At 37.9% G+C, this 22,053-nt stretch overlaps 1 protein-coding gene across 1 annotated transcript in view; it reads left to right on the forward strand.

The window, feature by feature from the left end:
• The window catches only part of MYO3B (myosin IIIB), a 218,796-nt gene that overhangs the window by 57,345 nt on the left and 139,398 nt on the right, over positions 1 to 22,053 (forward strand). Inside the window, exon 7 of the mRNA XM_086465966.1 lies at positions 2,759 to 2,904. Within this exon, the coding sequence (XP_086322092.1) occupies positions 2,759 to 2,904 (146 nt within the window). The remainder of the gene's footprint in view (positions 1 to 2,758; positions 2,905 to 22,053) is intronic.

Consider the following 22,053-nt stretch of genomic DNA (forward strand, 5'->3'; position numbering starts at 1 on the left):
CAGATAAATATTTTTCATGTGTTAAAAAAGGAAGGAGAACACTGCATTTAATTAGTCATGTATTGATAAGCTACTTGCAACTTCTGAGTCATGCCCTTGGAAGCTGACTTGCATGATTCTTTTTTTTTTTTTTTTTTTTTTTTTGATGGAATATCCTTGAGTATATAGATAATTTGGGAACTTACCCCAAGTTTGTATAAAGAAACAAAAATAATCAAGAAATAAAAGCTTCCCTTTCAATCTCTTGAGCAAAACTGCAATGAAGGAAACTCCAGCCAACACCAAGTATGGACTCTTTAGAATATATTATTTAAGTATCTCTGATGGATCTCCACACTGATTTTCTTGCAAGTTTTTACATCAGATTTGATTTTTTTCCTTCTCTCTAAGGCATGGTATAAGGAAATGAAATTACCATATAGGCCTTTGAAATATAAGGGTGGTGGTTTAAAGTGCTCTGCTTGAGTTGCATAGAATCTATCTACTGCACACTAAAACTCATCTTTTTCAAGAGACAGAGGGATCTCTGGAATGAGATCAAGGCTATAATGAACTCTGAAGAATTAAGAAATATTTCAAAGCTTTCACTTAAGACATTCTGTTGAAGAAAAGATCGAAAAATGATTGTCATGTGACAACTTTAAAAAACACTGCATTAGCTAACAAAATTCTGCCTCTTCAAGTTGAAGAAGAAAATCCCTGAACCTTCTTTTGCAATGCTGACTTTCATTTTTTCCCCGTTCTGTTTATTTGATAGTTGATGTGTAGGGGAATGTGTGTGTATGTTTTTCTCAGATGGTTTGCAGACATTTTGCTGACTGCTTTATCATGTCTTAAGATCACCGGTGTTCCTCAGACAATAGTTGAGAAACATTGGTCTAATACTCTATCAGATTCTTTGACATTATAGTGATAAAGGGGAAATACCACTATCGGTAGGGTATGAAAAGAAATTTCTTTGGCATACTAACCTGGAAAAATTGAGGAGGAAGAGAGAGATCTCAACACTTGTCAAAACATTAATAGAAAATTCAGGAAAGGTCTTAATTTTTCTGAACTGGTTTGCTCTAGGAAAAGAGCTGAATTATTAGTATATAGCAAAGGAAATAACTAATGTCCAACTTTACTGCCAACACCCACAACCACCCCCCCAACATTTTGGTATTATTTTAACTAGTATGTTCAGCACCCCTGATTTCTGATAAAATAAATGATGAGTGCTGTATGATGGGGTCCTGAGTCCCAGAGTAAGAGATGGACAGGTCCTATGGGCCTGTTGGATAGAATCTCTACCAGAGGCAGGAGTGCCTCTGTTAGGTGCGCCTTATGGAGAAAATAACCAATAGGTTAAACTGGAATCAGCAGCTTCTCCAGGAGAGATTTTCTTACAGCAGGCTGTTAGTGGCTCTTTGCCAGCAGCTGCCTGGGGTGCTGACTTGTATGTTGGCATCTCTGCAAACCATTGCCCCAGACTGAAGCCCTAACACAAGACCTTAGAAGTAATACAGAAGTAAAAAAAACCCAACAAACCTCTTCTAGAACATCGATACAGCTACCTTAGGACATGCTGTCAGAAGTTCTGTTAATCTTAAATACAAATTAGTAACGCTACTTAGAATCATAGAATGCATTGGGCTGGAAGGGACCCCCAAAGGCCATCTAGCCCAACCCCCCTGCAGTGAGCAGGGACATCTTTAGCTCAATCAGGTTGCCCAGAGCCCCATCAAGCCTGATCTTGACTGTCTCCAGGGATGGGGCTTCCACCACCTCTCTGGGCAAACTGTTCCAGTGCTTTACCACCCTTATGGTACAGAACTTCTTCCTAATATCCAATCTAAATCTACCTGTTTCTAGTTTAAAACCATTGCCCCTTAAAACCATGTGAAAAATCATGGAAGCTGATACTAGCAATATGCAGGGATCTGACAAACTTTCAAAGCAGTTAGTCTGATTGGTGAGGTTTGGGAACGCAAAGTTGAGACAGTATTCTAAATCATGATAGAATAAAAGGCAGTGAAGCTGCGATTTTTGCCTCATTCCTTTGCAAAGATAAGGGCTAAATTTAAACTTTAGTTTGAATCTCATGTTTAGATGCGGAATTGTTTCCAGCTTATGTGAATAGTTAGCTTATGATTAGAATGCAAACAGTGGGTTAGCTGGAAGTGTGTATCAAGTCTGTGATGTAGAAGAGTTTTGATGTCCAAGGAGAGATTGCTGTTAACTGTAGTTTTTCTTAGACAAGGTACATGGTATGTTCATAAAGATTTTTTTAAACTACTCAAATCTAGTAGAGGCAGACTAAAAAAGGAAAAAATTGGCAGAAATGACTGATAGAATATTCTTATCTAAACAACAGCTGTGCAAATCAGTCTATCCTCATGAATAGTCATAGAAGTTAATAAGAATAACATCAATAGGATTCTCTGCTGTTGTAGTAGGTTTCTGTAAGAAGTGCTTTCAAAACCAGAATTCAGTAGAGTGACATTTTTTGTATAGCTATTTGAAGTATCCAGTGGAGCTTAATGTATATAAAAAAAAGAGGGAGATTGTTTTTGAAGAAAACAAACCTAAGAGAAGTTCTAATTTAATGTTACATTTTTGTGGGGCTTTTCCTAACTGAGATATACCGGCAAAGATATCGATTTGAAAGCTACGTAAAATTTTAGACATGACTCAAAAAAATACTTTCATGTCACACTAGGATAGTGTGAATTGTACATTAGGTTAAAGTATTGTTTTCTCTGCTTTTTTCTGATAGGTCATTGCTTGTGAACAGCAGTATGACTACTCATATGATGCTCGATGCGATGTATGGTCCTTGGGAATAACAGCTATTGAACTGGGGGATGGAGACCCTCCTTTATTTGACATGCATCCGGTGAAAACCCTTTTTAAAATTCCAAGGTATGGCACTAGATGGCTCTCCTCACTCACTAGTTTGTTCAAAGGCAATCTAGTCAAAGGAGAAAGAGCTATTTGGTAAACGTTTGTGCTTCAAATCCTAAGAATCTCTGATAGAAAAAGACGTTAAAAAGCTGTAATGTTAAAGACTTTTCTTTTTTTCAGCCTGACTTCTACAGTAAGTTATATTTGGAATGCCTTGAAATTATAGACTTACATATTTATTTTATTCTTATCTTAGAATATGAAATCACATAATATCAAGGTACCTCCCTTCAAAAGTACTTTATTTAGCTACTATTGATGAAAACATTTGTTTCAAAAGAGGAAGAAGCCAACATTTGTAACTGTTGAATAACGTTTTTAAATGTTATTGCCCTAGTCTTAGGCTTGTTTTACTGTGGCAGAAAACCACACAGTTTTGACAATGCTGTGAAGCAGTCTGGCAGTTTCAGCAAACGGTAGTCATAATTTATTTTTTCATTTACCCAAGGATGTCAAAATGTGAAGATCTGGATTGTTGTACATGGATATGAAAAAGGGATAGAAATTCCCTTTATGTATAGTCATATAAATTACTGTATTATTTTATGCTGTCTATTTTTGGTTTCGTTTTGTTTTCTCTTTATTGAGTCTTCCTGAATAAGTTGAGATTGACAGTGTAAAATAGATTTTAACAACAGAACAGTTGTAATAATAGAAGAAATACAGAAAGAATTTGTCCCGTCATTCATTAGACTGTGGCATATACTTGTCTTTTGCACATTTTGGTCATAAAGAAAGAATCACCACTGACTGCTGAAGGTTTTAAACTGTTATCAATACGAGTGTTTGACCTTTTGTTATCTGCACAGTTATCGTAGCGTTTTAAAATTTCTGATTGCAATTTGCATTTCTGATGAAGTCTATTTATATGCAGATGCAGTTGTGCAGGGTTCTGCGTCATACAGTTATCTCCTATCCAGCTCAGATGTGAACTGCCACCACCCTTTCCAAAATTATTCATACTGAAGCAGTGGTTCATCTTCTTGCCTTTGCACAAGTGTAAAACAGGTCCTGGCAATTAAGGCAGCAAGGGAGTCTTCAGATTACTAAAGCAATATCTATAAATTTTATCAGTTCTCAAAACAGTTTAAAAGGACAGAAGTCATACCAAAAGAACAGCAAGCAGTAGGAAGATACATAGAATAGGGCATGTAGAGGCTTTGATTTCTATCTATAGTTTACCTCTTTCCCTGTTTGCTGTTGCACCTCTGTATGACTTAGCAAAACGAAGGCAAAGTAACTATCTGATGATTTAAATAATGGGTACATTTACTAAATAGAACGATAGGAGTTTTCAAGTCGAGAGATTTCCCTCTGCTTTGCATTTTATGAGCTATAGCCCTGCTGCTGGTAACTATGCACTCCTATTAGATAAAGTGGACTATGATAAGTGCTGGATAAGGGGCCTGGGATATAGGAGACAGAACTTCTCTCCTGGTACTTTTTTTGAAGTCGATTCAGAGGGATAGTAAATATGACCAAAAGGTGCATTCCCCTCTTCTAGCAGTTTGAAAGTTTAGAAGTAATCTTAGTGCAGCTCCTGATATCTGTGCTGCTGTTCACACATTTTTAACAGTATTTTTGACATGAGCATTGAGGCTCTTCTCAGGTTGAAAGTAGTTCTTCCAAGCACTGGCTGTTGAGTGCTCAAGCAGCAATGTACAGAAGCATTCCAGCTCACCTTCAACTTGTTCAATCCAAAATCCTCTGAGCTCAGGGATCTGGCACCTTTACACTTTCTGCTTTCATGATAATATCTCTGTCTGGTGTTATAAATGCAAATGTTAAGCCATTTGGTCATTTTTAGGTAGCTAGTATCTTTGAGTATCATCTCTGAATTTATCCAATACAATTCTCGCCTACCATAACATCTAGTAGCAAAGAAGCCCACAGGTTAGCTATATTTTATTGGAAGAACTCTCTCCTTTTGTGCGTCACTCACTAGCTTTATTTGGTAACCCTTAGCTGCCTTATGAGAAGAGGAAAGATACACTCGATCTCTATTTCCCCTCTCCACATGCCTTAATGTCATTGTAAGATCTAATCGAAAGAAAAGGAACCCTGCTGTTTCTTTTTTTCTTTTCTTTTTTGTTATTGCTTCTCAGTTTCTTGACCAAGACTTTCTCTGCATCTGTTGTGCATTTGAGCCAAAGCTCTAAGCCCTAGTTTTTGACTCAGTGAGAGTACAGTTAGACTCTGGACTCACCAAGTTTCTTAGCTGGGACTAGCACTTGTCACATCTTCAGAGGCCTTTGTGCTGTGCACACGGATCTTCATGTCTTAAAAATGCTCTGCTGATACCTGCAACCAAACAGCTCAGGTTAGAGTGGAGTGACTGAGAGGCAGCATACTCATGTAGGTTGGATTCTTGTCTCAGCTGAGGGGTGGTAACCACTAGTGCCTGCCGCCTCTTGCTTTCTGTAGGAGGCTGCCTGCCTGAGCTTTCCCTACAGCAGGCTCTGCTCCACCCATCATTTAAATCAAGATGTAATTCTGCACATCTGGTGAGGTGGAGGAAGGGCTCGCTCAGCTGAGGGCCCTCAGTTCCTGAACGTGACAGCACTGTTCTCAAGTGTCTGGAGCTTACTGCTCCTGAGGGATATAGTGAGAAGGAACTCGTTCAGCTAAGTTTTGCTTTCATCTGTAAAATGGCTGCTAGCAGGAGGTTAGTGGTTTCCGAAATTATCTCACAACTGTGATTTGCTATTCAAACCACATTAATATTGGAGTACAATGGAGCTGAATACTAAGGTACACACTTCTAATGCTGGAATTCTGGAGGTAATTTCAAGACCTGAGTTGGGAAGAAGTATAACCTTAAATAACTCCAGCCTTGTGTATGTACCCATACTCTAATTTCTGACAGAGACATATATAATTTGATTTGTTGATAAGAGCTCCTCTTTCACCTGTGGTTTCATGTGGTTTGATGAGAGACTGGCAAACTGGGTTTCAGCTATTGTCAGATGTACTAAACGCACTTAATACCAAATGACAACAAAGAGTGTTGCACAGTTATGGTGTGACTGTGGTACCCTACAGTCATGCTCCATTTTAACTGGACATGTAAAAAACTACTGTGAATAGTGAGCAATAAATGTAATGGGCTATTGATTTACTGCATATATCTGATTTCTGTACATGTTCTCCCAGGATAATTTTTATTGATTGGGCTGATTTGACTTTAGTTTGGAGAAGAAGAGGTGAAATTGCTATTCACAGTAAATGGCCCTTGGACATCACTCAGAGAGTTATCAGGAATTACTTCCTTGTTCCCTTACATTCTTGACTACAGTTGATCCATATCTTTCTATTTATGCTGCCTTCTGTGTGCTAGACTGGTCTATTTTGTGTGCTGTTGATTTCTTTACATTAGCAGAAAACTTTGCAATAGTTTTCAAATTTTGTTACCAAGCACCGAGTGATCTGTTCTTATGAATATACTTAAAAATGTTAGTAATGGCAAAATTGTCAAAGCCAGATATAGAAACCTGTGTGTGTGTTTCCACAGAATTCTTCCATTCTCAGGTAGGGAATAAAGTAGTTAAGTTTCTATGTCAGTTTGGTCATTGGCTTTTTTCTAGAGGCAACCAGTAATTATGCCGTTAGCTTTGGCATTGAGTTTCAACTTAGTGAGATGTGGAGCTAGGCCTTGGTCTTAAATGAATATAATTGAAATCAGTTAGTCTTTATTTTGCCTTTATATATACTTTGACACCACTGAATCAATGATTTTGTACTAACAGTCACAGAAGTTACATACCCCGCAAGATCTTTGGAGATGTCTTCTTATGTAAAACTCAAGTCAAGGATTAGGCTTTTACTGTTTTCATGTGGTAATTTAAGCAGGAAAATGGGAAAAGCTAACAGTAGCCAAACATCCTGCACTGTGTGTGTTCTCTAAACAAGAAGCGAATAAGGTATGAAATTCAAATGGTACTAGTTACAAAGCCTAAATGTTCTTCCAGTAGGTAAGAAATTACACTTCTCTATACTTTCTATACAGCAGTTATAACTATGGAAGGGAAGGTCAGAGTGACACTTCTTTAGAAAATTAGATATTCAGCAAAGCATAGTCAAACTTTCAGTCCCAGGAAACTCTCTGTGGGAATGAAAACTTTATTTCCACACTTAAGACTTCTGTTAAACTTACCACTTCCAGCTGACACAGATCCATGTCTGAATTATATAACTTGAACCAGGGACGGACTAAGTTCCAGGTTCAATGGCTCAGAGGTCTGCAAAGGAGCATATCTGTGGATACATCATAGGACTCCAAGATGTTTGGATCATATGATGTTGCTGGAAGAGGAGACCCTTTATGCCTATTTAAATCCAGATCTATCTCCTTCATTTTGATTTGAAATATTTCACATTCCCCTCTTTGGAGGACATTAACAGAAAACAACATATATCACAAGAAAAGATTCCAGTTGTCGTGAACATCCCCTCTATCCCATCTTAGGTATGTATCTCATTGAAAGACTGTTGAAGTTATGATTTTCCCAGTCATACTTAGCTACAACTGTAACTACAAACTGCCTGTAGTGTGAAGTGGGTGACATACATGCATTGGCAATCTGACATTGTTGATCCTTGTTCTGAATCAGACACATTTGCATTGTTTCTCACGTCTTCAATTCTGTCTTGCAACTACCAGAAGTCTCTGTTTGAACAGAACAGTAAAAAGGTTTGCTTTCATGGAGTTGAGCAATATAACATGTGATTAGAGATTGAATTTATCTCCACAGAATAGCTGCTTTCCAGAAGGCGGCTGAACCCTCAGAAGGGTCAGGCATGAAAACAGGTGATCCCACAGTGCTGCACTCCCCTGAAAACCTAACTCGTGTTTCAAAGCAGGAGATGCTGGATGCTGAGCACTTTTGCAAACACTGTGTTTTATAAGGAGTATAACTATTAACTTTGTACTTCTGATAATATGGCCTGAGCTGTGGACCAGATGCTTAACCATCTTCCAGTGGTTAACCTCTTTTCTTGACCTACAGAAAATGTAGTGTCTGCAGCAAATACCTGATAGCAAAAGTGGAGTGAAGAAGAAAATGCCAGTTAGGTTTTAAGTCAGATGTTACGTTAGACACTAGCCTTCTGGACCTCTCTTTCTGTAGATATTACGTAGATTTTGAAGAGAAGGGAATACAAGTTCATGAACTTTTTAAAAACCTTTTTTATTCATGAACATTTTATTGTTTGAATGTGCAGTGAGACATGTTCATGGACTAATGCAAATTTTAAAAACCTCTTTCATTCCTGAACTTTTTATTGTGTGAATGTGCAGTGTCTTGGAAACACTTGTGATACCACATGCACAAGACTTATTCTTAAAACTGCTAATGAGAAGGAAGCATTACCTTAGAGCAAATGTTAATTTTCTGGTTTGTGATGATGCGCACATTCTCCCTCATCAAAATGAATTCTTGGATCTAACTCGTAAATCTCCTGAAAAGGGACCTCCAGTGCCTAGAGATAGAGATAAATCATACTGCGAAGACACTGAACCATGAAATGATTCTGTTAACATGTCATCTGTCTAGAATATATTTTCAAATCTCCAACAGAAGGGTCTAAATTATGAAGGGAAGGTGGCCTAGCAAAGTTGGTAATTTGAGAGTTGATACTTTTAACCTCTCCCATCTGCTGCCACTACTTAGGTGTGTCCATTCTGGCAAAATATTACAAAGTAAAAGATTCTCAAATACCATTACACCTAAGCTTTTTGAAGTAAAATAGGTCCATAAATTCTTCAAATTATATTATCTTGTGAGAATTGTTACATCATATCAGTACTATCTCTTAAGGTAGCAATGATTTGAAATTTTGGAAAGAAAAGTAATGCCTATGAAAAGTTGTGTGGCAAAGAGGAGATAAAGATTTTCCATTGTAATCTGGAGGTGTGGGTGTTTATACCAGTGTAAAGTGAGGATTTAAGATCATGTTGCAAAGATCCTGTGTTTCAGGATCTGTCTCTTTACAGTGCTGTTTACAGGGAGGTGGTAAATTAAGAGCCATTTTCTAGGCTACACTGACAGCTGTCAGAACTGAAGCAAATTCGCCTCTCATGTCCGTATCAGTCAAGTGTTGCTCTTCTGAAAGCGGTAGAAGGCACCTGTTTTAAAACTGATTGGTGATAAGAAATGGTTATTTAATTTTATAACCCACAAAACCTGAGGATTAAATGAAATTTCATTAAAAATTATTATGCTTCATTAATTCGTGTTAAATAGCCAGGAGTGGAATGGAGTTGAGCTTGTGAGTACTCACTGAATGGTGTAGTTCTTCCTCTGTGTTGTACTGTGCCGAGACCTAAAGCCCTTGGAAGTGCTTATGAGTTTGAATTTAGTGACGCTTGACTGCTTCAGGAGCTGACCTGGCTCCAGCAGAACCAAACTACCCCATCACAAGTTCAGCTTCCTGGAAGTTTGCAGGTAGGCAATATAATTATCTTTGTACCTTCTGTGCAAACATACACCTCATGTTTAATGTTGGTAATGATCTCTGAAGAAGTTCTTTAAGAGTACTCAGTTATTGTTGTTTTCAAGGTATGATCATGTCAAGAGAGAGAATAGACCAGTCATATGAGGTAGAGGAGCCAAAATATTTGCACCTTCACTTTGCTTTGTTGTATACAGTGTGGAGCAGCTGGTGTACTACAGGTAGTTTCATCCATCTGAACAGATAAGAACTGTTGTGGGCACATTATTTTTTGGAGATAATATCTAAATATTATCATTTTCTAATGTAGCCTTTCATATTGCAGCTGCCTTTACCAACTTTTTTGTAATTTTGCCATCTGCATTGGTACTGACATGATACTGATGTGTCATGCAGCATACATTTTTACTGCTGTTGCTTGGAACAGTAAAGAAATACAAGTGTGTGTGTTATACAGTATATAGTAAGGCTTAGAGTTGACTGCTTTTGTGAAACAAAGGACAAAAGAATTAATAGAATTGTAGTTATTTAAAATGAAGTGTTTAAAGTAATTAAAGGAACATACTTAATAGAGTCTTAATGATGAATAATTTGACAGCAGATATGCAAGTTTCAGAGCACTGTATTGTTTGTCTCTTAATAGGAATGTGAAATGCAGTTAGAGCAATGTGCCTAAACTACTTCAAAAGACCAGATTCTGCCTATGGTTATAGATAGGGCATCATGATATCAGTAAAAGCTATGTATACTTGTCTGAGGAATAATTTGATTTTTACATGTTATTTTATTGTCTGATACATTGGACTTTCATTGCTTTGTGTTTGTATTTTTATAGAAAATCCGAAATAATAAAAATGTAAGGTGACACGTTACAGCTAAGTGTACTGTGGAAATATCTAATGAGCAGAAATACAAGGACCTCAGGATCCTCCTTGGTTGGTATATGAATAACAAAGCAATTCAAGGGTAGAGTCTATCTGTAGGTGGAAAAGAATACAGATCTGTGACTGAGGATTGGGAAGGCTGCTACTGGTTCTTCAGCAGGTTACAGACTCCTCATATAATCTTAACCAAGTAAAATATGACTAGATTTTCAAAGTTATTTAGGTCCCTAAATATGTTGTTAGGGAGCTAGTGGAATTTCCAAGAAGCACTTCTGTGTTTCATTTCTGTTAAAATTAGTTTAATCTCCATTCTGTGTTTGATTTTTCCAGAGTTCAGGATCACTGATTTCACAGAAAGTGAACCATTGATGTGTTTTTGAAAATGTCAGTAAGTGTGTGTGCTTGGCTATACCTTCTTCCACAGAATCACAGAATGGCTGAGGTTGGAAGGGAGCTCTGGGGGTGATCTTGTCCAACCCTCCTTCTCAGCCTGGGTCACCTGTAGCATGCTGCCCAGGACCATGTCCATACAGCTTTTGAGTATCTCCCAAGGATGGAGACTCCACAACCTCTCTGAGCAACCTGTATCAGTCCTTGGTCACCCTTACAGTGAAAAAGTGTTTCCTGATGCTCAGGCAGAACCTCCTGCATTTCAGTGTGTGCCCATCACCTTTTGCCCTGTCACTGGGCACCACTGAAAAGAACCTGTCTCAGTCGTCTTTATGCTGTTCCTTCATATATTTACGTATATTGATAATATCCATCCTGAGCGTTCTATTCTTTATGCTTAACAGTCCCACCTGTCTCAGCCTTTCCTCATGTGAGAGGTGCTCCAGTGCCTTAATCTTAGTGTTCCTTTGCTGGTCTATCTCCAGTAGCTTTGTATCTCTCTGGTATCTCTCCTGCCCAGAACTGGGATACCGTACTCCAGGTGTGGCCTCACCAGTGCTGAGTAGAGGGGAAGGATTACCTTCCTCAGCCTGCTGGCAACACGCCTCCTAATGCAGTCCAGGATACCGTCATCCACCTTTGCCGCAGGGACATGTTGCTGGCTCATGTTCAACTTGGTGTCCACCAGGACCCCCAGGTTCTTTTGTGCAAAGCTGCTTTCCAGCTGGTCAGCCCCCAGCGTGTACTGGTGAAGGACTTTGCACTTCCCTTTGCTAAACTTCATGAGGTTCCTGCAGCCCATTTCTTGAGCCCTCTGAATGGCTGCACAACCCTCTGGTGTATCAGCTGCTCCTCCCAGGTTGGAGCATGAGCAAACTTGCTGAGGGTGGACTCTGCTAGATCATCCTGATCATTAATGAAGATGTTGAATAGGACTGGACCATTTTGACCCTGGGATGCACCACTAGTGATGGATGAATGTTGCAAAGCATGTGTTACTCTATGGGGATTAATTCTACGAGGACAAGATATTTTAATATTGTTGCCATCACATTGTCTCACAATTTCCAACAGTGCCAAAACATGCCGGGGCACTGCTCTTAGAAAGATGTATAGGAGTTATTCACTACTAATCATTTCTAACAGGTATGTGAACAGGTAAAAATCAAATACATCCTCGGGTTTGAGTATCAGACTTAAATAGATTTGTGCCAGGGTTGAACTGAGTAAGGAGTGGCTGGTAGTAGTGTTGCCTTCATTACATCATCTGTGTCTAAAAAGCAGAGAGCTGTTTGTGTCTAAGACCATACCAAATATGTATGGATAACTAGTCTTTTAAATCTGGCAGTAGATCTAAAAATTATGTGTATGCAGTTAGCAGCCACACCATAGCAAAATGGGGTCTGTTCCCCATTACCTTATGACATTTTAATATAATTGAGAAAGTCGTAAAATATAAATATTTTTCTGTACTACATAAGACAGTAGAGAAGCAGCCCTCAAATTAAATCTTCATCGTGCAATTTCCCTCTTCTCTTTCCTTAGCTATTCAGTTATCACATAACATACCACATAACTGTTTCTCATTGATTTTGTCTTTCTATTCCTTTTCATAAGTTGTGTACAGATAGAATTTGATTTTGCAGATGCATTCTTTGTTCAGATGTTTTCATAGCCTAATTTCAGCAAGTAATTCATGTTCCGTGGCTTGTTGTAAGCATTTACTCTTTCAGCTGTTAGGGAGGACTTTGCCTGCATAGTCTATTGCTGGTTTTTGATTTGTTGAGTCTCTCCTCCAACTGGCTTTTCTTGGGAATACGTACAATTGCAAATAGAAGGGTATTGTTTTATATGTATATTCTTTGGTGCTTCTTTAAAACAGACTGTTTCAGCAAACATTCCTGGTGGTGTATTTGTTGCCAGAACATTCATGGGAATTATGCACAGAAGAGCTACAATGTATGCAGCTGAAATGAATTAATTGAGAAACTCAAATGAATAATCATAAAAATAAACATGCTCAGCTCTCAGCCGTTTTCTGAGCAAACATAAAAGAATCACCTCTGATATTCTGTTTTATTCTCTGTGCTGCACTCTGACCCTCTCTGAACTCTAGGTAGAAGCTGAGATGCCTGACAGATGTTCTTAGTGACTCCACATGCAGTTCATTTCGTACATTAAGTGCACATAAACTCTTTTAGTCAACCAGTTTCTAAAGTAAATTATTACTTTTCAAAATCCATTGCGTAAGTAATAACAGACTGCTAAGATACAGTAAGTGCCATTTTGTTTTACTCTAGTGGAAAATTTTATGCTGACAAGGTCAAGCCCTGCAGTCTGAGAGCAGTCAAGTGATGAAAGGCACATCCAGCAGGAGGAGAGGTGGTAGATGGACATCTACTAACTGTTGTCTCTTTCAGAAGCGGGGATTTGAAATGTGGCTTAGTTAGATTTAGGGGATAGAGCTGAGCTACAGAGTCTTGCTTTTATTGTTGCTCCCCATTTCTCGACAGCGTTGTCTGTTGTTGTCCTGAGGCGGTAATACTGTGAGGGTAGCAGAGTAATCCTTACATATAGTAGTTGTTGATTTTTAGGGACATTCATGCTATGGTGCATGGTAACCTGGGGGTTGCAATGGAGAAGATGTAGCGTGGCTGAATTTTTTTAGTGTAGCAAAATACTTGTGCTCTGCATTTAAAATAGTTTGAAGACAGTGGGGAAAATCAGTCAGTTATAAATAGTTAACAGCCAATTTTCCACCATTCAGTCAAGAGAACAGCTTCCTTCCAGGTAGATAATTCACATGTAATATTGCTTCACAGTAAGACATTTAGTGTTCAGATATTTTTATATGATTGATTAATATACTTTGGTATGGAAATAGATTCTTAGGATAAAAATAATTGAGATAATCTGGGAGTCAAATTGCTTGGTAAAGAACTAGGGAGCTACATTTTCAACATATAAATCTGCATCATTACCAGAGGTTGCTGAGAGGCTGCTGATGCCTTATTAGATAAGGTTTAGATAGATTACCTGCAGCACTAAACAATTTACTGAGAACAGAAAATGGGCTTCCAATACAGTCTAGAAATGAAACATCACGATTATTTGAGATACTCTGTAACCTTGGAAACAATTGGGAGCAGTGACATCAGCAACAATTATGTGCAATTTTTGTCTTCCGTTTATCACCAAGGTAACCAGAGCAGGTTTCCCTGCTTGAAATTTTAAGAATGTCTTGGTTCAGTATTAAGTGAGCATGCATGAAGCAGACTATTTAGGGTCTGTTAAAATTGCATTCTGCTTCCCTTTTAAAATAGTCCTTCAGGATTTAAATTGTGTAAACTCACGGTTTTTTCTTTTTTTTTTTTTTTGCTTTTTCTTTTCTCTCTCTGAAACAGCTGCAGGCAAATGAAGTCTTAGTTACTGTGTTAAACTCTCTGAATACAGGAAAGAAGGAAAATTGAATTCCTCATTGAATTCGTTTTGCTGGCTCTAAATACCAAGTATTGTAACTGCACATAGAGGCTGCAAATTGCACTGCGTTGGTTTTGGGGGTGGGACTCACCCACAGTTGAGGATGTATGGCGTTCCCACATCTAATTTCCGTGAGGGAAACTTTGCATTAAAGTCTAGGTTCACAAAAGACTTGCAGTCAGTGCTGCCTGAGGAGTACACTGGATCAGTGATTCCCTTAGATTTCCTGATAATGAAACATCCTTAGTCAGCCTGCCTCACCTTGTAGTTGCGCCAGTCAAGAATGGCCTAGCATGATACCCACCTTCATGCTTAATCCAGAGAGGGCTTTTTTTCTGCAGTGAGTCTTGGGGAAGGTAATGTTTGAATTAAAGCCTTATTGTGTAGTGGGAAAACATTTAGTCCCCTTCATAATTGCTCTGTGGTGGGAAAGTATGCAGGGTTGGAGCCATAATGTTGACAGGAAGGATTTTCAGACCACACAGTCTGTCATCTATGTGTGACTGAAGTTTAGAGAGAAGTATTTTACTATGAAATTGTGATAATACTTATCCATCATTCATGAAGATAAAAGGGGGGGCTTTTTTGTTTGAGTCTGGAACACTATCTCAGGTTAAAGCCACATCAGTTGGCAACTTAGAAATGCATGTATAAATTTGCGTTCCTAAAACTTGCATGTTTTACCTATGATGCCTACTTTGTCAAACGCTTCCTTTTTTTTTTGCATACATCTTTACCCATGGTTTGCTGCATAGGCAAAGTACATGCTTGTCTTCTGTTGAGTTATTGCACATTCAGCTTATGATTTTGCAGGGTAATTGGTGTAGAAGCAAGTTGCCATACTTGTGCCTTACAGATACAAGTTAGAACTTGATGTTTGGAGGAAAATAATAAAATTCTGTTCTTGTTTGGAGTGCAGTCCTGAAGAAGTGAAACTGCATTTCAAGTCATTAGTCCCGTGGGTTTCCAAAACATACTTTGTAGCCTGTGGTTAATGTTGGAGTTCAGTAGCCCACATCACTTATAATGAATTAAGCCAAGTAAATTAAATTAGATTTTTGCATGAAAAAGGATAATCCCTTCACATAGCTTGGTATTGCAGAGAGAATAAGGCACCTCATACATTTCGTGGAACAAGAGACTTTCATGGGATGTAATTGAAAAACAGATGACTTTCTCAGAAATAGAATATTGATCATATTTGTAAAGGAATTAATTCACTGACGGATAGAAGCAGAAGAAAGGCAAACTTTTTAGATACTAGTCGCACTCTAGCAAGATTGTAATTATCCTTAGGATTGTAATGAATGTGCATTGGTTATTTTATTTTTGTAATAAAAAGTCACCAAATGCCTATGTGCTTTGCCCTCTGAATTAATTTTCAGAAATATGCAATAACAAGTAATCACACTATTTGCAGACATATTTGGTGAAAAGGAGCTGTGCTTTGAAAGGTATTGATTTGCTTGTTACAGTTATCAGTTTGATTAATGTTAAAATTCTATGCAGTATATTTAATCATTACTCATGATTAGTGCAGTAGTAATGCACTACGCATATCTACACATTTACTATTAACAATTAGTGTCTTGTATTTCTTTCCTATCGTAGGTGTAGTTGTAACTCAGAACTCATACAAATTTTAAAGAAATATTTATTGGAGCAGACATTGGTTATAAATCTTTATAACTGCAGTTTTCAGGAAGTTAATAATTATTTCAGGGGGGTTATTTTATGATAATGAAAGGCCATTTAGATTACAGTTGTATTGCATCTTCTCGCAAGAGTTCTTCCACGAGCTGCAAGTTTTCACCACTAATGTGAGGCCAAGAAAAAATCCCAGGCAAGGCGTCAAATACTGCATTCTGTGCAGAGCGACCACATTTTACATATGAACAAACTGAAACATAGTTGGATTAAATGATTGTGTGATGCTAGGTTCACAAGTTACAGTAGTTGTTTCAAGAAATAGCAGGCAGGGGAATGGAGAAGAGAAAAAGAGGAAGAAAGTGCTAAATAGTGATGAAGGCATGGTGAATTGGTCTGTAAGTCCTTCTGTGATAGCACCAGTATTTATATGGAGCTAAATGTGATCTTAGGCATGTAGGGATACAAAGCAAAGGTCATGTTCAAGGGGTAGGTTTCAAAATGCTGACTTTGATGATAACTTAAGAATCCTTGTTGAAAATTGACTGAAAATGAATTCGTAGTACACAGACCTGAGTGGATAAAGCCCTGAGAAACCTGACCTGAACTCATAGCTGATTCTGCTTTGCACAGGAGGTTGGGGTAGAGACCTCCTGAGCTGCTTTCCAGCCTGCATTAGTCTGTGCTGTGGTAAAAAGGTTCACTTCATTCATGCAGGTGTATAAGGGGGAATTCAAATAGTAAACAGGATAACTCACTTACTTACCCAGTCTAAATGAACAACTGCTGGACTCATTTGTCTGGTATTGTTAGAAACCCTTAAAAATGGTGTTGAAAGCATACAAAAGGTATAAAACTAGGTTAGGAGACTGAAAAAGAAGCTGGTAAAACTGATCAAAACCAAATTAATTTTCCAGGAGAGGCGTAATTATTTTTAAAGAGAGCTATGTTTGCTTTATTGAAAAAGAGCGTCAATATTTTTATAGTATATCCAAAATAAAGTTAGAGGCGGCTTAAACATAGTTATCTCTAGGGGTATAAGGTATTTAAGACTGGCGTTTTAATCTACTTGGCAAATGAATTATGAGATCCAATGACTGAAAGTTGTATTTACAAAAAAAATTTAGAAGACATGTATATGGGAACTGGGGAAGTAACTCTTGTGCTTTTGGAAAGGGAGCACAAGAGTTTTTCTGTGCAAACCTTGCTTCAGAAGCTTGGGGGAGGCAGGGGAAAGGAACACTTCTCCTCATGAGAAAGTTGATGTCTGTGCTTTGGCATCCAGCACCACCGTCTCTGAGGATATTAGGGAAAAAAAAATAATAGTAACAGCTTTCATCTTTCTACCTGGCTGACTAAAGTGATTTGACTTTATGCAGTTTAGTTTTGTTAAATTAGCCGAAATGTAACTTCTAGGTTTCTTCATTGACAGTATAGATTATACCAAATTCCTTCTTATCAGACTGTTCACATATTAGAACAAGTGCTGGGTAAAGATGTTCTGAATTACAATAAGATAGCTTTATTGGGCAAGTTGATGATCCATGATCTGTTGCCAGCATGCAAACGCGTCAGACTTTTACAGGCAGCATCTGCTTGAACTGTCTGGGGAAACAAAAGGAACAGAAAACATCTTACATTGGAACAAAAAGAGATCTGACTTGATAGAAGAGTAATTTTCTTCTATGTTTAGCCATCCTATGTGTTATTTAAAATTAAGTGCTCATGTCATGTCAACATGTACATAACCACCTCTTAGTTCCTCATAATTAATTACTGAGAGGAAACTCAGGAAGGAAAGAAGAATCGTGTTCCATATTATACCCTGTATTTTTATTGGTGTAAATATATTTTACTTCTCAGCTGGTTTGCTTTGAAGTTTTGGTTGTGGGGGTTTTTTTTTAACTTTTTTTTTATTTCATTGTTTCTTGTATTGGGTGTTCAAGTCTTGCAGCACCCTTTACAAATTTTTAAAGACTCCACAGATGCACATAGTGCCCACCCAACTCAAACGTACAGTAAAAGTTCTTTGTGAGAGCTCCCTTTGAGGAAAATTTAACTCCTTGGTTTATTCAGTTGGGAGGCTCTCCGTAGAGCTGCGTCAGAACTCCGCACTCCAGAAAAAGCAGGGAAGACATGACTATATAGCTTTATTCTTGTTAGGTGCCAGAAAGTTTCAGGCTTTCCAAAAGGGCACAAGCGTGTTTTTTCCCAGATTTGTTGAGGAAATTGAGTGCTTGCTTGTTGATACCACCTGACTTTATTTGTAACATAAATAGCTAATGTTTTTGAATGTTTTCAAGGTAAAACAGTGCTATCATCCAGATTCTCATTCAGTGTCTTAATATTTGCTATAGAAAAAGCAAGCCAAAAGACATTTGTGTATACTTAACATTTACTGCAGTTGCATTCTATACATTGTTTATATCATGGTTCTGACTGATGCCCACAGAAGATGAAATCCTTTCCCAATGGCAAAAATCTAGTATATTTTAGGGCACTCAAATTTCACCTGAAGTTTTGCTTTTGGTTTTAGCAACATGCATTTCTCGTAGCTGCTTCTTTATTCTAATCAGCCACTTCTGCATTCCTCCACCACCAGCTACTTTGCGGTTTTTACCCATTCCTGGATATGCAGACTATCATATGGTACTATGCCTTCGATGGTAGGCACGGTCTGTCTTCAAAACATACCTTTTTTAAAGGTCTGTGTTGTATTTCAGTTTCCTAGATTATATCCTTGGTTACTTTCTTGCTTCATCTCTCCATGTCAAATGTCAGTGCTCTCTTACCCACGCAGAACGATTTGTCAGGTCTTTTCTTTCTCCCATGTTCCATTGCTATCCTGCTTTAAGGATTTTAATTATCTCTCTGATAACCTTCTTGCTTTCTCACTTCTGTCATCTTTGGTCTTCTTCAAGTGTTTAGTGAATGGTGTTTGTGGGCTTGAGTTTTGGGGTTTTTTTGGAGAGAATACCCTGGGTTTGCCTTTAGGGATTTTGATTTGCGTCTTCATCTTCCCTTTTGTCTCCCATTTTTACTTTTTGTTCTTCTCATTTTGCTACTCCTTTGATATTTTTCCTAGTCTTGTCATTATCTTGTCTTTCCTTTTGCCAAGATGTTGCCTACTACATTCAGAACACTCACTTGTCCTGTATCTGTCATTTGCCGCTGCTCCTTTCAAGTCTTCTTTTTCTCTGGATGTGTCAACTTACCCAGGAGATGCTTCTTTGCAAAGTTTACCCTAGAATATTCAACATGAGGTGTTGGTTAAATCTTGCATTCCAAAAAAAAAAATTATCCCTCTTGATTTTCACATTTTCTACAGTTTTAGTATTTCAGCTTTGTAGGGTTTTTTTTTGTCTGTCATTGCATCACTAATTGCTTTGTTACACATTACTTGCACCATTAGCGTTTCTTGCCTTAAATTTATTTTAGCTACCTTCATCCTTTCCTAGACTCCCTAGCTTATGTGAGTCAATATTTTTCCCAGGGCATTTTCCACAGCCTGCCCAGTTGTTTCAAGAGTTGCATGAGTTTTAAGTTAGCCTCCTACAGGCTTATTGGGGGATACAATTTTATTGATGTTATTGTCATTTAGTTCTGCATAAGAGAGAGTTTATTTGAATTACTGTAATGGGACTTTTTTTATAATGAATAAATTCTTCATGTTTGTCATACTGTGTTAATTAATCTTCATCAGTTATAATCTACAGGGATCCCAAAGTCATACAGATTTTTCAAGGCAGACAAAAATTCAAGTGTTTTAGAATAAAGCTTATTGGATGGTGTCATGGTTTAGCCCCAGCCACCATAGTGGGATAAGCACTACTTAGCAACCACTAAAACATCAGTGTGTTACCAGCATTATTCTCACACTAAATCCAAAACGCAGCACTGAAACAGCTGCTAGGAAGAAAATGAACCCTATCCCAGCCAAAACCAGGACAGGTGGGGTAGGAAAGGGAAAAAACAAATTCCATTCCACATACAGTTGTCATGCTCAGAAGGCGTATTACCTTAAATGATAAATCCTTTTTTTAAAAAATAGTACTCTTACACGTCTTGTACATTTCTATATGCTTCAGCATTTATTCAGCCTATTACTTCAGAATTTTTATAATGATCCTTCTAATGGCCTGTTGGAAGTATGACACCATTATTCCTTCTATAAGTATTCATTTCTGAACCAGATTGGTAGGGCTATCAGAACAATACCAGTTCTTACAGTGCTATGAACAGACTAAACTGAAAACAGTAAGTAAAATTTGAGTCATAAAGTACAAATAAGGAGTACTCCTTGTTTCCTGTTGAAAATGCAGAGTTTAAGTGCTTGCTTTTGTCAAGCATAATGATGGAATTCCATGTTCAGTAACAGCCATATCAAGCATATGGTAATAAACTACTTTTATGGGGTTACTGTTAGGTTTATTTGTGTTTCAGTAGAGCATCAGCTAAGAAGAGGCTCCCCTCTGTGAAATGGAAGGATGAGAAGGTGTCTTCCTCTTTGAGAAGAAGAGCTAAATTAGTCAGCTAAAGAAAGGTAAAGGTAAAGAAGAAGCACAAGTGGCGCAGCCACTGCTGTGGTTCTGTGAAGCAGGTCCCCCTTTTCATAGCAGTAGAGTGGTGAAAGCATTTTACTCCTGATGGAAAGAAGGGCCCCAAAAAGCAGTTGGAAAATCGCACCTCGTGTGTCCAGGACAATATGAAGCCTGTTGACAGACTGACTGTGGTTATGACAGGGCCTTTGCTGCTGTGTGTGCCCTGGGCAGAGGCAGTTCTCCGCAGGAGCACAGAATTGTGGGACCAGGTTCTGTGTCAGGCTCCAAACTGTCTAGTTCTTCCCTTGGCAATCTTCTTCCATTTCTTAAAAGAAAAAGTTTGTGGCATCCCTCTATAGAGTCTTCCTCTTGCTGAGCCAACTTTTAGTTTTCAAAGAGTGGGTCTGCTCCACTGGGCAGTGCCTTCAGGCAGGGCCTACTTGGGCCTCTTAAACTGCCTGGTGTACAGTGGGGGTTTGAAACATATACAGTTCAGGACTTGCCCTTAGAAATTTATCTGTGGGATTTTCACTTTCACATTCTAACAGATATTTTATTTTCCCATACAATTCTACAAATAGGCAGTGTAATTGCAGTATTTTAACATTCTAGCTACAGAATTGTAGTGTCTAGACAACACCATATGTATTTCAGTCAGGCACAGAAGTATTACTGTCCCATTTTTATTTCTTTGGCAACTGACATTCTCCTGCTTTGCAAATTCACAGAGCAATGTTTTTAATAGAAAAGCAAAATACTACATTGCAGTAAAGATGTGAACTGGTTATAACTAAAAATCTCTACTATTACTTCCTCTGTTTCAATTGCTGTTAATTTGCTGGTACCTCTTCAGCTCTCTGAAACTTTTGTGCATAAATGAGATGACAAAGCATAATTATAATTCAATTATGCTAAATATTTGTTTTGAAGCTACATCACTGGAATGCAAAGGTGTCTGTTTTCACCTCCATCCAAAAATATTTCTGAAATAAAATACTTGTTTCTGTCTTGGTGAAGCCAGAAACTGAAACTGGAAACTGAAGAGTAAGTGACAGAAATAAATGATGCTTTGTCAATTCCTGAAAAAGGCTAATGAAACCTTGCAACTGCCAAATCTGACTGAAACCAGTGGCCTGTGAATTGCAGTGTTCAAGGGAAAAAGTCCAAGATAATCCAGATGTTCCCAAGCAGAACACCTTGCAATGCTTTTTCATCTATTTTCTTTCTGTCTGTCTAAATTAAAAAATTATGTAAACAATATTTGTTTTAATACCTTTTCTGAAGGTTATTATTTGACCTTCAAAATAATTTGGTGTGCTTAGCACGTTATTTCTGTCTGTACTCATTACTCTAAAGGTGACTTTTAATTTATCAGATTTATACCATTTTGAAACACAGGATTGTTCATGTGAAGGAGGTTTCTTAGAAGGTGTCTTTTGACAGCCTCTTTATATTCTTCTTGAAGCGCCTTTCTTTTGGCAATGCAGAAAGTGAATCTTGAAAATCAAAAGGAGATTTGTGCATAATTCTGGAACTGGCTACCTTTTACCATTTATTTTTGCTCATTATTATGCTGGCTGATGAAATATTCTAAGCTGGAGACTTGTGAATAAATCTTGATTTAAGTGTGTTTTAAAGAGGTAGTTCATATTTTGTTCATTTGTGGATTTGTATTTGCTTTGCACCTGAGCCTGTATCTCATTGTTAATCTGGTA

The sequence above is a fragment of the Leptosomus discolor genome, chromosome 5 (assembly GCF_034619465.1).
Source record: "Leptosomus discolor isolate bLepDis1 chromosome 5, bLepDis1.hap2, whole genome shotgun sequence".
In the NCBI taxonomy this organism is placed as follows: domain Eukaryota; kingdom Metazoa; phylum Chordata; class Aves; order Leptosomiformes; family Leptosomidae; genus Leptosomus; species Leptosomus discolor.